This window comes from Myxocyprinus asiaticus, chromosome 14 (genome assembly GCF_019703515.2).
Source record: "Myxocyprinus asiaticus isolate MX2 ecotype Aquarium Trade chromosome 14, UBuf_Myxa_2, whole genome shotgun sequence".
Lineage (NCBI taxonomy): Eukaryota > Metazoa > Chordata > Actinopteri > Cypriniformes > Catostomidae > Myxocyprinus > Myxocyprinus asiaticus.
Window position 1 is genome coordinate 46,623,745 of NC_059357.1, and position 19,866 is coordinate 46,643,610.

Here is a 19,866-nt window from a genome sequence, read left to right on the forward strand (position 1 = left end):
TATATATACACAATTTTATACAAAGCAAATTGTTGTTTTAATTAGAATTTGTTTTTTTAAAATAATATTAAAACAGCAATCATAAAAAGGCCCACTTATACATGAAGGTCTACAAATTCTCCAAATATTCAGATCTGTTTATTCTAGGACATTGTAGACAACCATGAAAAATATATGACAAATACAGTACATGGCAGTAAATAATTTCCAATGCATTGTGTCAGTGTAGTTGCTTTGACTCGAGTCTTCCTACTGCATTTACACACCTGTGACAAACAGATGTCCTCAGGGTGCATTGTTTTGAGCGCTTCGAAACAGTGAATCATTTTCTGAAGCAACTGGTCCAATTGACTTGAAGATTCGGAAAGCTTCGTTTCTGCCATCACTACTTTGCGGTATAAGGGCATTAGTTACAGTAGGTTTGGAGGCACATAGATGTCACTTGACACACACAAACCTCAGTAGTGGTTACACTCAACAAACATCATTAAGTAAAAGATAAGCTCTTTACATCACCACACAAATATTTACTAACAGTGATGACAAAAACAGCAACAACAGCCCAAAATACTCCACAAATAGCTATAGCCTAATTAATTATACATGCTGCAATGCATGCTGGGTGCTGGCAAATCTTTGTTTAGCGAGTTGAGATGACAAATACACTTGTTCATTCAATTTAAGTACAAGTTGATAGATCCACAAATTAACATGTTAAGTTGGCTGGAAAATGTAGTTGTGTCAACACAAAAAAAGCACCTTGATACAACTAAATGTAATAAAATAAAATAATTTATTACTGTATAGTCAGCAGCCTTGCTGTCCTTTACAAAAATCATGAGTTCATGGCAAATTCGCCACTGATTATTTTCACATGCAAATGAGCTTTGCTTGAAACTTGTGGCAAATTGTCCATTGTTGCCAAAGGTTTGCTGCAGGTTCACCACTACCGATGAAGAACCGCAAACTTCTGGAAAACATTTGAGGCAAATCAAAAGCTCATTTGCATGTGAAAATAATGAGCTGCAAATTTGTGGCAAGTTTGCGGCTAGTTTAGATTTTTTGTAAGGGGTCTAGACTACTGCCTACATAGGCAGCTTCCTTCTTTGGCAGAAATGGAATCTCATAAGAGACTGATATTGAATGCTCTACATAGGCAGCAACTCTGCACACTACAGATAGTGCTCATCACATATAGACTTGACTTACAATTGATGCTAATAGAGTTTGTAAGCATAAAAGTACATAAAACATGCAAATATTGGGTATAATAGCTTATTTTTAATTAGATTTAACTATTGTTTGGATACTTTTCTGTATTGAATGAATTATAGGAATTTTTATCATCAAAATATCTCTCAACATCAGCGATTATCTGTGAAGGACATATGAGCCATGAGAACAATGTTGTTGCCTTCTTTTTAGAGCTTTGCTTGGAAACACACATATGTTCCTTAAAATACTGTCTTGGTAGCCATCTCACTAGGTTTTGGAATAAAGCTCAACACCTTCAGTCTACAATGAGGGAAAGAAGACTGAGTGTGAACTTCCTGCCATGTAGGATGAGCTTCACACTCTGTGCTGTGCTAACAAGATTTCGAGCCGTGAAAACTGTGGCAACAGCAGCAGATTGTTTGTGATTCGAGAGCACTTTGTAAAGGGAAGTGTTTAGAGATATCGGTCGTAGGTTGATTTAAAACCAGCCTTTAATCTGAGCAGGACAAACGCCACTGAAACTGATAATCCATAAGAGGCAGAGTTAAACAGGGGGGCGGGGTCTGTCCTCAGAAACCATGGAAACCAAACTAGGTCACTGAACAAACTACTGCTGCGTCCAAAAATACATACTTTCCTACTATATAGTATGCCAAAAACTGTATGCCAATGGAGTAGTATGTCCGAGAACTTTTAGAAATTTAGAAATACCCGGAAGATCTACTATTTCCAGCGAATTCTTAAGTGTGAATCGACTGGACACTTTACGATCCCATAATCACTCTGAGTTGAGGAGATGTCACATTCAAACGCTGTATTTAAAAGAATGGCGGTGATCTGTGTGTCTTAGTATATACAAAGAAAGTTTTGTTCCTTGTGCTTAAATGGTGCTTGTTTAAAAAAAAAAACTAGAGTAGAATATTTTTGCTGTTGATGCTATTACGTCATACATTCGGTCAATAGGTCAAGGGTCAATAGACACATCCCCAGATGCAGTATGTCCAAAATCTATTCATACTAATCGCATGCATACCTAAAGAGCATACTGTTTTACTGGCTGAGAAGTGTGTCCTTCATTAAATACCGTACATACTCTGACAGTATGCAGGGTGTGTTTTCTGATGTAGTTAAAGCAGGGCTTTGTAAATGTGCTGCATTTCTATATTACAGCTGCAGACATCTAAGTGCCTTACATTTGTTGTGATTGGTTCCTTCAGAGCGAGTATCAGCAGAGACCCCTTCTACGACATGCTGGCCACCAGGAAGAGACGCATCGCCAACAAGAAGTGAAATCTGCGTCCAAACCCCATACACACACAAACACACTGCCTTCTGGGACAGCCTTTGTGTGAGTGTTTCTGACGTTTTAAAGGAGCATTCTAATGAATTCAATGTTTATAGTTCCTTTCTTGTGTTTCTATTCATATAAAAACAGCTGTCATGATCTGTTTGAATTTGCATGGATGTCGGTTTGTATACCAGGGCGGCTCACTTGAGAGTCCAAAGGAAGTTGTTTAAAGGCCAAAACATACTCTACGCAAGAATGTGAATGCAGAAACTTTTAGCTACGCAAGCTTGATTTTGTGCATAGTTGCGCTCCAGAATGTGTCAGACTGCAATTCATAACACAACGCAAGTACTTGTTGCATTCATTAGTGTTGCCACAAGGGGCGCTGTAGTGGACATTAGTGTGAACTGTCCGCTTTTATGGTGGGTTTTCTCTTTTAAGCCAACTACTGTCAGCAACAGTTTGTAGAGAATATTGCTGAGCTAGTAAGTTAAGTTAGTCAATACATTTATAGCAACCTACCTTTTACATATGCTAGCATATGTGGACCGGGCAAGTGATGTCAATTTCATCATCAGCAGGTTGCACGAGCTCTGTACACACATACAATGTATTATTAGCGGGTCCACAAGGTGGCAAAACTCCCTGTTTGGCTATTGCAATAAACACTGGTGAACAACAGAAGACGAAGGTGGAAACAACAACAGTGGATGTGCACATCAAGAGCACATGAGTGAGGAGGTTAGGAGATACCTGCATTTGTATAAATTCAGATTGAAAGACCATAAAGACATTTTTATGGGTCAAAACTCCTGAAGAGAAATGGTCCAATATCTTATAGCAGTCGTAGTGCGCATGTGTCAATCGGCTGTGTATGTTTGCATGGTCAAATGGTAAAGCTAGAGCATTTGACTATACATGTAAGCATGTTCAACCAGACCATGCGTTGTCAATGTGTTCGCATCTGCATACATGTACTTACGTAAAGTATGTTTCTGGCCTAGAGGAATAGTTCACCAAAAATGAAATTTTTGTCATTATTTACAAACCCTAACACAAAAGTATACATTTTTCAAGAATTGTTACGCACCTTTTGCCACACACACACACAAAAAGCCACTTTTAAATTTATGAACATGGGCTAAACGTGAACTTTGGGGAAGGGCAATATTATTCGTGAATAATAACTTAACATTGACGTCATATGACTTAAGGAATAAAGACTTGGAATATAGTGCATGAGTCATATGGAATACTTCTGTGATACTTTTTTTTTTTTTTTTGCTTTTTGGAGCTTGACAGTCCTGGTCCATATGAACTATCATTATATGTAAAAAAGCTGTGAAAAGATTCTGATGAGGGTGCGTACATAATTACAGAATTGTCATTTTTGGCTGTACTATTCCTTTAAGAACTCTGACACCCTGTCTACACTGGACACATCCATTAACGCGACGGCTTGAGGCTTTTTACACTGGAAGCGTGGAAATAAACTTTCTAAATGACATGCAGAAAGCTTGAGTAGACTTCAGCAACGGTTAAATGGTGAATAATCTGTATCTTTATTTTCAGCAGAAATGTTATCACCAATGGTATAACTGGGCTGCACAATGTATCAAAATCATGATACCGTCATGTGATTATTAAACCGCAAAAGGCTGATAAAATGAAATTAATAGCCTACATGGTCTATGTGCACTTCAGGGTGAACGATGCGCTGTTCTGCACGCAAAAACAACAACAACAAAAAAAGAAAGTAGTATGCATAATAATAATAGTAATAATAATAATAATAATAATAATAATAATAATAATAAAATAAATAACTGTATGAATTATACAAGGCATAATTACTTTATGGAAACAATAAATAAAAATATAAAAATGGGCTTTTTATTTAGTTTGAACGCACGTACGGTTCAAGCCCCGCCCACATCCGGTTATATCCAATTACAGATCCAGATCATTTTTGCCATTGCAACAGGTACAGATACAGATAATGGCTTCGCTGCACACCCCTACAGCATATACATGTGGATAGAAACCAAAGTTGATTAAATTAGTACAATCAGCAACTTTACTGTAATTTTTACTGTACACTGTAAAGAAAATGTGATTGCTAATGCAGCGCACATAAGCCCTTTTCACACATACAGCCTTTCCCAGAAAATGTACTGTAATTTTCATGTTTGAGGTCATGTGTGAACACAACCTTTTTGAAAATACTGGTAAATTTGTTCTGGCAATTTTCCTTAATGAGAAGTTCTATCATAAGTACCTATAAATGTCCATGTGTGAACAGCACATGTGGTACATTTACCAGTAAAGGCAACCCAACTATTATTTAACTAACTAAACAGAAACCAGGAGAAACAGCTCTCTACCATTTTAAAACACAAACTCTTATGTATGTATATAATCGTAAGTAACCGAAGATATTTAAATATGTAATGAATAAAACTCAAGGCAAATAGATTCACATGGAAGGGATAATAAATTGGCAGAAGTAGCTCTGCAGCTCGTCAACGATGAACGCTTCCGGTGTAGACAGCATGCATATTAGTGGGAGCCATTGGCTTTGGATGCGACGCGACGCTCGCGTCTGGTGTAGACAGTGCATCACTTCAGATGTCAGATAGAAAAGCTATCTATTCCGAATGAGACGTGATCTATTTACAATCACTGACCAGCGGCCTGGCAGTGTGATTATACAGGGCTCTGAAACGGTAACCCGCCATGACACCTGTGTGCATGTGATCACACAGTAAGCTTGAATAAATGTAAATGAATCTAATGCTAATACTAGGTGGCAGTCTGGAGTCAGCTGGACTGATTTCATGAGAAATGACAAACAAATGACATACAGTATATAGTTTCAATTTCTCATGTACATTAACCTTTCCGTTCTGATTTTGAGTATAAAAGACACTATCTACTGTTACGGATGATGTTTTGATGTGACATGAATGAATTGCTTGCTTTTGTGTTCCCTTTACAAAATATAGTTAAATATCTTTTTGTATTTATTTTCTTTGTGAAATGATTTTATTCTACTCTTAATTGATATAGGTCTAAGTTATGTGTAAATACTGTAAACATCTGTCTTATTTTTTGTGTAAGTACAATCTATAGCATATAAATCTACTGGTAATTATACATCATCTTTAATGGTAGGGCTCTTTTGCTGAGAGGCCTTAAAAGCTAATGTACTTATGTCAGGGAAAATTACCATGTAATTCTGGAAATGCTTTTTTTTTTTTTTTTTTTCTAAATCCAGTAGCAATTTATATGTGTTGTAAAATAAAAGCCCTGTCCAGGGCTGGAATACTATCTTCAATGCCCTTTAGGGCTCCAGATTAATTTGTATATGTCTGTATAAGCTATTCGTCATATTGTATATGAAATATGGATACATAAAGCATACATAAATCTCAAATGTTCATGAGTGATTTTCCCCCACACATCACAGAGTTTACAAAGATGTGACCCTACTGATCGTACTTTAATATGACACCATACCTGGTAACAGAGATTTTATCACTTTGATTTTGTTAAATTTAAACTACATAATAATACCTCCCATTACTAAAATGGCTTTTAAGAGCTGCTAAATATATCCGTACATGTACAAATGACACTTACAAAATATCAATCGAGAAAGTATAACAGCTATGGAAAGCATTTACAAAAGCAACATTACAGATGCATGCACACACAAATAATAGAAATGACTTGTGTTCTACATTGTACTTAGAATTGTGCATAAATGGTTTCCAAACACCATGATAAATGTATATATACTGTAAACTAAACAAATATTAAGAAACAAAAAGTCATGTCAGTTTATAAAGATTATTTCAGTCAATTATATATTGACACCAGAAAGGAAACACATATTATGTTGAGAGCTATGAAGGGCTACAATGTACAGTTGGATATACAGTATGATCACACATGTAATGTCAGTATTCTACTTTGATATGTTTCAGTTATTACTGATCTGCAATAATACATACTGGTTTTGATGTTTGTATTTTATCCATCATTTTCATTTTTTTGAATGTAATTTTGTCCTATAGGTATCAAGACACTCTCTACACCTATTTCGCAATAATTTCATCAAAACAACATCATTTTGATTTCTATTAGAATACCTTTATATATGGCATATAATATGAGGTACTGAATTGTAAAATATACATTACAAATTCATTTCGGACTAACGTTCAACAATAGTTTTCTATGGCTACATTTACGAATCATTGTTTCTTGTATCAGCAACAAATCTCTCAAATTCATATTGATAAGCACCATAAATGTTTACTTAAATCTACAGCCAATTGAGAATGTATTTTAAACATAATGCACACTGTTAATATACAGCTCACCAGTGTGTGAGCCACGGTGCATGCTCCAGAGAGGAATACTATACTGCCACCTGCTGGAACAAATGGACGAACAGAATAAGAAAAGTATGATCATACATTCTATCAGTTGTTTCCCTTTTATAAGGCAAAGCACAGCATGTATATATATATATATATATATATATATGTAAAACTTAACTATTGCACAACCCAAACATTCACTATACACATACTACTGTCCATCCATCCATCCATCCATCCACTGCATATTCTTCTGTCCATCCTTCTATCTGTACACCCGTCCTGTTGTTCAGCATGGCGATGAGGACACCTGGTCGTATTCGGGGCACTTGAGCAGCGCGGGGTAGCTGGCGTTCATCGGCAGCGAGGCGTCACTGGATATGTCTGAGGGGCTGCGTCCGCGCGTCCAGGCTTCGGGATGCAGGAACTGACCTGAGTAATCCGAGCAGTTGCTGAGGCGCGGCCGGTAGAAGCTGGGGTGCGGCTGATACATCTCCTCTGCTGTGTAACGCTTCATGAACAGGTACACAGACATCACACCTGCACTCTGAACACAGCAGAGGAATACTACATGTGCATTTCATGAAGGAAACACCAGTACTTGGACAGCAAGACAATAGTGGTGCATTAAGTAAAATTATTATAAAAGTTGTAAACAACTAATATACCCAAATCTAGATATTGGGAGATAAATTGATTGAGATCGCCCTTAGAAACAAAAATCTAAACTAGCCACAAACTTGCCGCTCGTTGTTTTCACATTGAAATGAGCTTTTGATTCGCCACGAATGTTTGCCAGATGTTTGCAGCTCTTTGCTAATAGTGGTGAACCTCCGGAAAACCTTTGGCAACAGTGGACAATTTGCCACAGGTTTGCCACAAAGCTAATTTGCATGTGAAAATTATCAGTGGCAAGTTTGCGGCAAATTTGATTTTCGTAAAGGGTGCCCTGAGGTCATGCAAACCTCAGTTTTTAACCCATAGCACCCAATAAAGTATGAAAACATTAGACAGTGTAAGCCAAGGGGGATTTTCAAATCAAAAGTTCCAGGTTCAATACAAGCTAAGCGCTGTGATTAGCATCTGTGACATGCTTCCAAGTACCACAGACATTACTTTCCACTTGTTCCTCAGTTTAGAAAACAAAAAACAAAAATGGTGTGTACAGTACCATAATGCACTTACAATGGTAGTATGTAGGGGCAAGACAATGCAATTGGAATAAACGTTACACATTTGGATGCAAAAGTTACAAGTTAACTGTCCATTACTGCGTTCACAATACAATGTGACAAATGTAGCATTACTGTTACTGGACAAGCTACACTGTTCTGGAAGTAGCTGAACCACGCTACTGAAAAATGTAATTAAGTTAGTAGTGTCACTGATTTGAGTTAACTACTCCCCATCACTGGCGTTAACATGAGACATATAACTATCCTTATACCATGGTCTATTCGAATTATTGATTCTGATTGGCTGGAATGTGTGTGTTAAAACGATTTAATGCACAGGTAGTTCCACTCAGTTTTAATCACTGTTAGATACTGATTAGATGTTTGAGAGTTCTGTGCCTGTTCAAATGACCAATAGACACGACTATAGAGTAGCAAGTTTGATGAGTCTCAGAGCCGGGGTTAACCATAACATCACAAAACACAACATCAATTGTGAAGCACTACAGGAAAAATGGAAAAGACACCAGCGTTCATCAGCCCCATATTACTGAGTCCAAGCTGGAGAAAATTAGAAATGCACCTGCACTTCACTCTTACACACTCAAAGGGCTTGAAAGGAAAGTATTGTTTGACACTCAGCTATGTTTTACACACAGGGGGAGAGAAGGAAAACGGGACCTATCATATGCATCTTTCACTGTCCGGCAAGACGAGGCAAGACAGTTTCAGACAGTCATTTTTGCAAAATAAACCACCAGACCTCCAATGCAAACTGGAGATGCAAATAAGCTGTTCCAACTCCACCCACAGAAATGTCATCAGTAACCAGAAGTTAAAACCATATAGCATCTGCCTAGAAAAGTAGTCCCACCACTAAAAGGACGAATAAGGCAACTTAACAGCTCAAATAACACACACTTTTGAATGTAAGTAGTAATATAAACACTTTAACAAAAATACAAGCTGCACATTTCTGCTTTTAAACCCTGTTACACTTACCCCATATACTTCCATTGTAAGTTCATTATTGTATACAGTAGTTGAAATTATTTTCTGTGATAATCACCAGCATGTGGTTGTCAAGCCTTAAGTATATTCAACCAAGAGCATTCCTTTAATCTTAAAATTTATAAGGAGCATGACATTCTAAAACCAAAATAGCACACCTAAGACTTGAATGGAGTCTGTTTGTTAACAGATTTGGGCTCAATTAATTACAGAAATGTGTGAGAAAAATCCAAATAAACAAACAAACAGAAGAATGAAGCATTTCAATAGTGTTTACCCAGAAAAAAACAGTAATGAGATGCAATGGAGAAACATGTGGTACAACTGACTTAGAGAGAGAAAGCTGTTTACCTCAGTAAGCAGGAAGGAGATGGCAGCAAACGCAAATGACCAGCCGTACTTATAGCTGAAATACGTCTCATTACTCTTAGTCCTGTTCAACATCTCATCATTGATACTGGAGATGTAGAGAACCAAACCCACCACCAGAGACAGACCTGAATGACGGACAAACATCAGTATCGTGCATGATAATCATCACATACCTCAGAATGAACCAGGGGGAAAGAGTACCTGACAGGATGAAGAAGATTCCAGAGACGAAGGCCAGGATGGTGCGGTGAGGCCGAATGTGTCCGATATTGTTCAGCACAAAACCAATGAACATGAAGAACAAACTGACCAGTGGGAACGGTGTGGCAGAGCGGATCATCTCTGAAAATACACAAAAGAAATGGATCTCAATATTTTTTGCTTATACTGTACATTGCTCATACTGTACGTTGCTAACAGGGCCGTAACCACAATGTGGAGACGAGGGCGTGGTCGAGTGTTCATCTGGGGAGAAAGGAAGCAGTAAGGGTTTTCACCTGAGATGAATAGCTAGTAAATGCTGTTTCTATGTTAGCAGTGAGAGATGGGGGAAATAAAAAGGGGCCAGACCTCAGAGTGAGAGACAGAGAGAACCCAGCTGACAAGCTACATGTGTTTTGGCTGCTGCCGTTTCCATGAAAGAACCTGCTAAGTGAATTATCTGAAGCCACACCGCTGCGCATTCATGCGGATGTGTTTTGTGTTATTAATAAATTTACCTTTGAGTTGGATTCACCGTCTCCAGCTTCCTCATTCCTTGAACTTGTTACACACAATATACTTTGAGGGGGACAAGTCCCCCCCAATAATCAGATATGATTGTCCCCCCCAATAATTGATATCCTTGTGTCTGCTGCAGTTCATTATGCACCGGTGTCTAATAGTCATTAAGTTGTTGCAAGAATAACATAATGATTTAAAAAAGTTTCATTTTTACCACGCTCAGTAGTCTAACACCACTCGTCAATGTCATATGAGATAGCCAATCAAACTGAATGAATGTGGTAATCTGGCAGGCTTTTGAAGGAACTTTTTAGAAAATTCTCTTGACATTATCTAAGAAAATTATCTATAAAAAAACACAAAGTAGAGCGTTATCACCCAGATCAGAACTAGAATATGGTAAGACCTATGGCAATCCATTTTAGCTTTTATTCATTCGCAGGATATGAATTGTTGATATCAAGAATGTAATTTTCACTAGTGGAAATGCCAATTGTTGATATCAATGATTACATTTCCACTAGTAAAAATGTGAAATCTTGATATAAAAAAATGATGTCATCACTCGCAGAAATCACATACTTGATATCAAAAATTAGGGTTTTTACTAGTTGAAATCCCATTTTTGATATCTATAATTGATTTTTCACTAGTAAAGATTCACACCGATATATCATTCACTCCTATTCAAAACACAATTATTGATATCAAAAATTTGTTTCTTACTAGTTGAAATTCCAATTTCACATATTAACAATTCTTTTCTTACTAGTAAAAATAGAATTTTTGATATCAAGAATGTAATTTCTACAAATGAAAATGCCAATTTTTGATATCAACAATTCCAACTAATAAAAATGCTAATTTTGATGTCAGTAATTCAGTTTTCACTAGTGACAATTTTAATTTCTGATATCTGTAATGTAATTGTTACTAGTAAAGAAGTCTTTTTAGATATCATTGATTACACTCCAAATTATTGATAGCTGAAATCTATTTCCAGATATCAGAAATACCAAATATAACATGTTGAAATTAATTTACTGATTTTCTCTAGTTGTAATTCAATTGTTGATATCAAGAATGAACATTTTACTAGTAACAATGTAATTACTGATATCAGGAAAGGGAGCTCTACTAGTAACAATTATTGCCTTTATATCTAAAATAGCCTTTGCAACTAGTGAAAATAGAATTACTGATATCTTAAATGTGATTTTAACTAGTAAAAATACTATTATCTATATCTAGAGATACAATTTTTACAGGTAAGAATAGCTATGGTAATGAGTTTATGAATATTAATGAGACCTGGTTTTCCCATGAATACACTTTTGGCGCCAGTAGTAGCAGGTTAAAAAAATGGAGGGAGACATTCCATATGGGTAAAAACAGCTTTTATTTTTATGTTTAAGAAATGGAAAGTGAGAATTCATTTCAAATGTTCGTTTTTGTTCATTGTTATAAAATAAAACAATATTAGATTTGCATATTTGGGAGGCACTGCAACGCCCCTTTCATCCGACTGGCCAACCCACACTGTCTTCTGTACTGCCTTAATCCTTTTAACCAGAATAACAGTTGGTACCGCTCTGTATATTTGGCTCAATTTTAATTAAATATTGTCCCGAACTACCACTCACTACACATGCAATTCACAGAAAAATGTTGTTGCTGTGCACAAAGCTGGTGCTGTTGCGAGGTGTTGTCTTTAATGGTCGATGCGTAAGAGATCGCAAGCCACATCATATGCTGACTGGGAGTTTAGTCTCATATACATCTCTGGAAAAAAATTAAGAGACCACTCCAAATTATTCTTAAATCAGCATGTATGGCAGTCATTCCATTCCAGTGCCTGTTGAATTCCTGCTTGAATTTTTGCACCAGGAGTGGCATAAAATCACCTAAGAGCAATGTAAAATACTGGTAGAGAGCATTCCAAGACACATGAAAGCTGTGATTGAAAATCAGAGTTATGCACAAAATATTGATTTCTGAACTCTTCCTAAGTTAAAACATTAGTATTGCATTATTCGAGGTCTGAAAACACTGCATCTTTTTAGTTATTTTGACCAGTTGTCATTTTCTGCAAATAAATGCTCTTAATGACAATTTGGAATTTGGGAGAAATGTTGTCAGTACTTTATAGAATAAAACAAAAATGTTCATTTTACTCAAACACATACCTATAAATAGTAAATCCAGAGAAACTGATAATTTGGAGTGGTCTCTTAATTTTTTCCCAGAGCTGTATATAATATATTATTTTTATATTGAATACATTTTATGATTTTGTAATACATTTGTTTTCATGACGTATTAATAAATGTAATGGCGAATGGGATTAAGTGAGTACAGAAGGAGCAGGTGTAAATTTTATTCATTCCAACTAACATTTTATAAACTAAAACTTTCATGAATGCTGCAATATACTGCTCATTATTCATAAATAAGGGTCATTGTGCGGTCCGCGTGGGGCACCTTTTGTCTGAATAATTAGTTTTAGCTATAGTTTGATTGTTTTAAAATTGACATTGCTCTTTCATGCTTTTTCTGACATGAGAAATCAGTAACGAAAGAATCGCCCCTTGCACTAAACGTCTCCCATCTGCTGCTGTCTGCACAAGGAAAAGTCTTAACTGCTAGAAGCCAAAATCGAGGAGGAATGGGTTACAGTAGTGCATAATAACGTAAATGAATGTTTTAGAATGCTAATACTGTATGGTAATAAAGTGCAAGAAGACAGCGTGAAAAAAACATTATAATAATGGGCGCACCCTTTCAACCAAAATTAGACATGCATTTAATCCGAGCACAAACATTATGGAAATTCTCAGTTATTTTTTTGGAATGTATTAACTAAGCTTCAGATGGGGGTTCTTCTTATAGGCTAAATGTTGATTTCAGGTACACTGAAAAAGTCATGTATGTATGTGCTTTTCAAATTGTTCGACTGCACAGTTATTTCCCTTCAAACCGATTGACGGAGAACTTTCACCAAACACTCAAAAAATATTTTAACATATATACTGCATATATGTATATATATATATATATATATATATATTATATACGTATTTTAATTTAATAACAAAGCAATCTTTAACAACATTAAATCAATAACATTTTATAAATTTAAGTTTTATTAATATTAGCTAAAGATCACTCAATTATTGTGTTATGAAATTGAAATGTGTGAATCTTAAATATAAGCAAATATATATATATATATATATATATATATATATAGTTTTAGCTAGATAGCCAAGGTAATTGGTAGTGCTGTCAACAGGGCCAAGAGACTAAATTCTAATTTTTACCTTAAATATTATCAAAATTCAAAGTAATTTGGAATTTTCAAGTCACCAGATACTTTATTTAAATTGACGTTGTTTCCCAAGTCCACAAGATGGTACAACTCAAAAGATAAACCGAACAGCACCGTGTTATTATTATTGGAAAGAACATTCATGGCTGTTAAATTAGTGCATTCCATTTTAAACTAAAGTGCATAAAATAAAAATAATAAAAAATAAATCTAAAGATTTAGCCAATTTATTTTCTCAAAGGTTAAGTAAAAAGTAAAATGTGAAAACTTATTTTCACGGCATCAAGTTCACGTACATAATAACATGTTTGTTAGATTTTTATATCTACTCCTCTTTGTTCCTAATACCCAAACATTAATTTAGCCTATGATTTTATGCAAAGCGATGGAACACATTTTCATACATTTATCAACAGCACACAGATACATTACACACAATAGTATGCATCTGCTGAGCCGCAGAGCAGTAGGTTTGATGCAGAAGCATAAATCAGCCTTAAGTCACAGCAGTTTCAGGCCCGCAGACTCCGGACTGATGTTACGGGCGGAGCTAATGACAGAACAATCATATCGGATAGCACGGTAAGTTTTTGTCTATGTAAAGTTTTATCAAATCTAGCATTTTTGATAAACAATTACTTTATTAAGCAAAGTGTTTATCTGCTAACTACTGGATCTGTATACATGTATTTCTCGTTATTCTTATAGAAGCTTTAATTGGTTGTCATAACGAATATTATTCTGGAAACAGTTCGATTGGCGTTTGGGTTGTATTTTTTAAAAATGCTTTTGTTTTGAGTCACTCAAGCCTTTGTTGTTTAAATAATTATTTTAGTATAATTTATTATTATTTACATTTCTTATTAATTATGTAATACAGATTTGTTATTTTTTATTTTGCAATGTATATGTTTTGTTAGGCTTTGTAATTGAATGTTTATTTTGAATTTGATATGATTAAATACATATGACATTAAATGCCCATCTTTTTTAAGTACTCTTTGTAATGAACAGGAAGGAAATCAAATGATCACATATAGTATAGTCAAATGGTAACACATTACAATAAAGTTTTATTTATTTATTTTTTTTTTTTTTGCAATTTTGTACCCTTTTCTCCCCAATTTGGTATGCCCTGGATTCTAACTCGTGACTCCAGGGGTGGTAGTCAGTGTCAATACACGCTGAGATACCCAGGCCCCAAAGTTTCATTTGTTAATATTAGTTAACTACATTTGTTAACTTGAAAAACAATGAGCAATACTTTTACAGCATTTGTTAATCTTGGTTAAGTTTAATTTCAACATTTACTAATATATTTTTAAAATTAGAAGTTGTAGATGTTAACATTAGTTCATAAAATATAAATTACAAAGAACAATGTTTTATCCATTAACATTAACAGAGATTAATAAATGCTGTTAAAAAAAATGTTCTTTGTTAATTCATGAAACCTACTGCATTAACTAATATTAACACATGAAACCTTACTGAAAAGTGTTGAAAAGGCTACCATTAAATGTTTTAGATAGTAATCAAATCGAAATTGATGTAAAAACAGCACATTTTAAATCTAAAAAAGCAAACAAACGTAAGAAATTAACTAGTAAAATTACATTTCAACATAATTATTGATATCAAGAATTCACGTTTTTACTAGTGGAAATATAATTACTGATATCAAAAATGGGCATTTCCACTATTAGAAATTATATTCCTGATATCAAGAATTAGCATTTTAACTAGTGAAAATGTAATTGTTGCTGTCAACAATTCATATCCTACATGTGATGAAAAGTTAAAAAGGCGGCAGATGCAAAGGTAATTACAGATATCAACAATTCAATTTTCACTAGTTAAAATTCTAATTCTTGATATAAAGAATGTACTTGTTACTAGTAAAAATATAATTTTTGATATGAACAATTACATTGTTACTAGTAAAAATATCAATTCCTGAAATCGTTGCTAATATTCAGAGTTGCTTATACCGCACGCTGCTAATACTGTACATTGCTAAAACTGTACATTGCTAATGTGGTACATTGCTAACACTGTATGTTGCTAAAACTGTACGTTGCTAATACTGTACATTGCTTATGTTGTAAGTTGCTAATACTGTACGTTGATAATACTGTACATTGCTAACACTGTACATTGCTAATACTGTGCATTAATTATACTGTATGTTGCTAATATTGTATATTGCTTATTCTGTATATTGGTAATGTTGTATATTGCTAACATTGTACGTAGCTAATACTCTGAGTTTCTTATGCTGTACATTGCTAATACTGTACATTGCTTATACTGCAAGTTGCTAATACTGTACATTGATAATACTGTACATTGCTAAAACTGTACATTGCTAATACTGTGCATTAATTATACTGTACGTTACTAATAGTGTATATTGCTTATTCTGTACATTGGTAATATTGTACATTGCTAACATTGTACGTAGCTAATACTCTGAGTTTCTTATGCTGTACGTTGCTAATACTGTACATTGCTAAAATTCATTGCTACCACTGTACGTTGCTAATACTATTGAGTTGCTAATACTGTATGTTGTTAATACTGTACATTTCTCATATTGTACATTGATAACACTGTACGTTGCTAATGCTCTAGTTGCTAATACTGTACATTGTTCATACTCTATGTTGCTAATACTATACATTTCTCATACTGTACATTGATAACACTGTACATTGCTAATGCTGTACGTTGCTAATAATGTACAGTTAATACTGTATATTGCTAAAACTCATTGCTAACCCTGCACGTTGCTATTACTGTATATTGCTAATACTGTACATTGCTGTGGCATGGGGGCGTGGACATGTGTCGGTCTGCGGGAGAGAGAGAGCAGTAAGGCTCGTCACCTGGTTCATAATTATCTCTAACACCTGTCTCTCATTATAGTGATGGCGGAGGGAGACTTAAAAAGGCACGCCAGATTATCAGAGGGGGAGAGAGAGTGACCGACTACCCTACAATCCTACAGTTTTGCCCTTATTTTTGGAAATCATTTAGTTTGTATTGACGGTTACCATCAAAAGTGAACATTAAAGTGACTGACCTTGAATCTGCTTCGTTGTCTCCTGACTCCTCCATTGTCTGAACTAAGAGATCTGCTACAATTGCTAATACTGTACTTTGCTAAAACTAATTGCTAACACTGTATGTTGCTTATACTGTACGTTGCAAATAATGTACATTGCTAATACTGGATATTGCTAAAATTAATTTCTAATACTGTACATTGCTAATACTGTAAGTTGCTAAAACTGTAAGTTGCTAAAACTGTAAACTGCTAATACTCAGTTGCTTATACTGTACATTTCTAATACGATATATTGTTAATACTGTACATTGCTCATACTGTACATTTATTACACTGTACATTGCTAATACTCTGAGTTGTTAATACTGTACATTGCTCATACTGTACATTGCTAACATTCTACGTTGCTAATACTCTGAGTTGCTTATACTGTACATTACTAATAATGTACATTGCTAATACTGCACATTGCTAACACTGTACATTAATAACACTGTATGTTGCTAATACTCTGAGTTGCTTATAATGTACATTTCTAATACTGTACATTGCTCATACTGTATACTGCTAACACTGTAAGTTGCTAATATTCTGAGTTGCTTATACTGTACGTTGCTAATACTGCACATTGCTAACACTACATTGATAACACTGTACATTGATAATACTGTATATTGCTAATACTCTGAGTTGCTTATGCTGTACGTTGCTAATATGTACATTTGTCATACTGTACATTGATTACACTGTACGTTGCTAATGCTGAGTTGCTAATACTGTAAATTGTTCATACTGTACATTGCTAACACTGTATGTTGCTAATATTCTGAGTTGCTTATACTGTACATTGCTAATACTATACATTGCTAAAACTAATTGTTAACACTGTACGTTGCTAATACTCTTGAGTTGCTAATACCATACGTTGTTAATACTCTGAGTTACTTATACTGTACGTTGCTAATATTGTACATTGCTAATACTGTACATTGCTAAAACTCATTGCTAACACTGTATGTTGCTTATACTGTACGTTGCTAATACTGTACATTGATAATACTGTACATAGATAAAACTCATTGTTAACACTGTATGTTGCTAATAGTCTGAGTTGCTAATACTGTACATTGCTAATACTATACATTGCTAACACTGTATGTTGCTTATACTGTACATTGCTAATACTGTACATTGCTCATACTGTATATTGATAACATTTTATGTTGCAAATAGTCTGAGTTTCTTATACTTTACATTGCTAATACTGTACATTGCTAATACTGTACATTGCTTATACTGTAAGTTGCTAATACTGTACATTGCTAACACTGTACATTGATAATACTGTACATTGCTTATACTGTACATTGATAATACTGTATATTACTTATACTGTATATCGCTAATACTGTACATTGTTCAAACTGTACATTGCTAACATTGAACGCAGCTAATACTTTACATTGTTCATACTGTACATTTATTATACTGTACATTGCTAACACTGTATGTTGCTAATACTCTGAGTTGCTAATACTGTACATTGCTAATACTTTACATAGCTCATAATGTACATTGATAACACTGTACATTCCTAATACTCTGGGTTGCTTATACTGTACGTTACTAATACTGTACATTGTTAATACTGTACATCGCTAATCCTCTGAACTGCTTATACTGTACTTTGCTAATACTGTACATTGCTAATACTCTGAGCTGCTAATACTGCACATTGCTAATACCGTACATTGCTAACCCTATACATTGCTAAAACTCTGAGATGATAATACTGTACATTGCTCATATTTTACATTGATAAAAATCATTGATAAAACTTTACGTTGCTAAAACTCATTGTTAACACTGTATGTTGCTTATACTGTACGTTGCTAATAATGTACAATGCTAATACTGTACATTGCTAAAAATCATTGCTAACACTGTATGTTGCTTATACTGTACGTTGCTTATACTGTACATTGCTAATACTGCACAATGCTAACACTGTACATTGCTAACACTGTACGTTGCTAATATTCTGAGTTGCTTATACTGTACATTGCTAATACTGTATATTGCTAATACTTTACATTAATAACACTGTACGATGCTAATATTCTGAGTTGCTTATGTTGTACGCTGCTAATAATGTACATTGATAATACTGTATATTGCTAATACTTTACATTGATAACACTGTATGTTGCTAATACTCTGAGTTGTTATACTCCACGTTACTAATACTGTACATTGCTAATATTGTACATTGCTAATAATGTATGTTGCTAATACTCTGTGTTGCTTATACTGTAATTTGCTAATACCGTTCATAACTAATACTCTGAGTTGCTTATACTATATGTTGCTAATACTGTACATTGCTAACACTGTACGTTGCTAATACTCTGAGTTGCTTATACTGTACATTGCTAATACTATACGTTGCTAATACTGAGTTGCTTATACTGCATGTTGCTAATACTGTACATTGATAAAAAAATCATTGCTAAAAGTGTATGTTGCTAATACTCTGAGTTGCTAATACTGTACATTGCTAAAACTCATTGCTAACACTATATGTTACTTATACTGTACATTGCTAATAATGTACATTGCTAATACTGTACAATGCTAAAACTCATTGCTAACACTGTACATTGCTAAAACTGTACATTGCTAACACTGTTCGTTGCTAATACTCTGAGTTGCTTATACTGTATGTTGCTAATACTGTACATTGCTTTTACTGTACATTGCTAATATGTAAGTTGATAATACTCTAAAATGATAATACTGTAAGTTGCTAATACTGTATTGCCAGAGACTATTTAGCAGAGATGGGCCACTTCTATTAAAATGAATGGGAAAAATTGTAACATTCAACGGATGTAGAAAAGGAAGTCCCGCCTTACAGGTATAAGAGCCAATCACCTTTTATATAAAGACATCGCCTGTCAATCAACTCGAGAATGCACATGCACATTAGCTATATAAGCCAGGAAAATGTAGTTTATTTAGCATAATCTGAGGGGAAAGTAGCACAATTTATGATACCAGTGTTGTCAGATTTTAGTGCTGATTTTAAATGTTCTTTGAGCAGCCGTATTGGAGATTTCGGTCTTTCCCCATTCAAGTAGCTAGGAGCTGCACTTTCATGACTGGAAATAGCTTCCTGGGAGCATTCAAATATGGCAACTAATGGACTGACTTGCTAGAAAGCTTTGACGTTGCTAAAACTGTAGGCTACATTATAGCAATGCACATTGCTTATACTGTACATTGCTAATACTGTA

General features: G+C 34.7%; 2 protein-coding genes across 3 annotated transcripts in view; one reads left to right on the forward strand and one right to left on the reverse strand.

The window, feature by feature from the left end:
- The window catches only part of cyth3b (cytohesin 3b), a 79,047-nt gene extending 73,272 nt beyond the window's left edge, over positions 1-5,775 (forward strand). The window contains exon 13 of the mRNA XM_051717462.1: positions 2,433-5,775. Within this exon, the coding sequence (XP_051573422.1) occupies positions 2,433-2,505 (73 nt within the window). The 3' untranslated portion in view covers positions 2,506-5,775. The remainder of the gene's footprint in view (positions 1-2,432) is intronic.
- Positions 2,532-19,866, reverse strand: part of cacng5b (calcium channel, voltage-dependent, gamma subunit 5b) — a 54,520-nt gene continuing 37,185 nt past the window's right edge. Inside the window, exons 5-7 of one of the 2 annotated variants that reach the window (XM_051717474.1) lie at positions 9,651-9,791; positions 9,429-9,574; positions 2,532-7,438 (exon numbers count right to left, since the gene is read on the reverse strand). In XM_051717474.1, coding sequence (XP_051573434.1) covers positions 7,181-7,438; positions 9,429-9,574; positions 9,651-9,791 — 545 coding nt within the window. In that variant the 3' untranslated portion in view covers positions 2,532-7,180. The remainder of the gene's footprint in view (positions 7,439-9,428; positions 9,575-9,650; positions 9,792-19,866) is intronic. The other variant, XM_051717473.1, reaches the window with a different exon arrangement.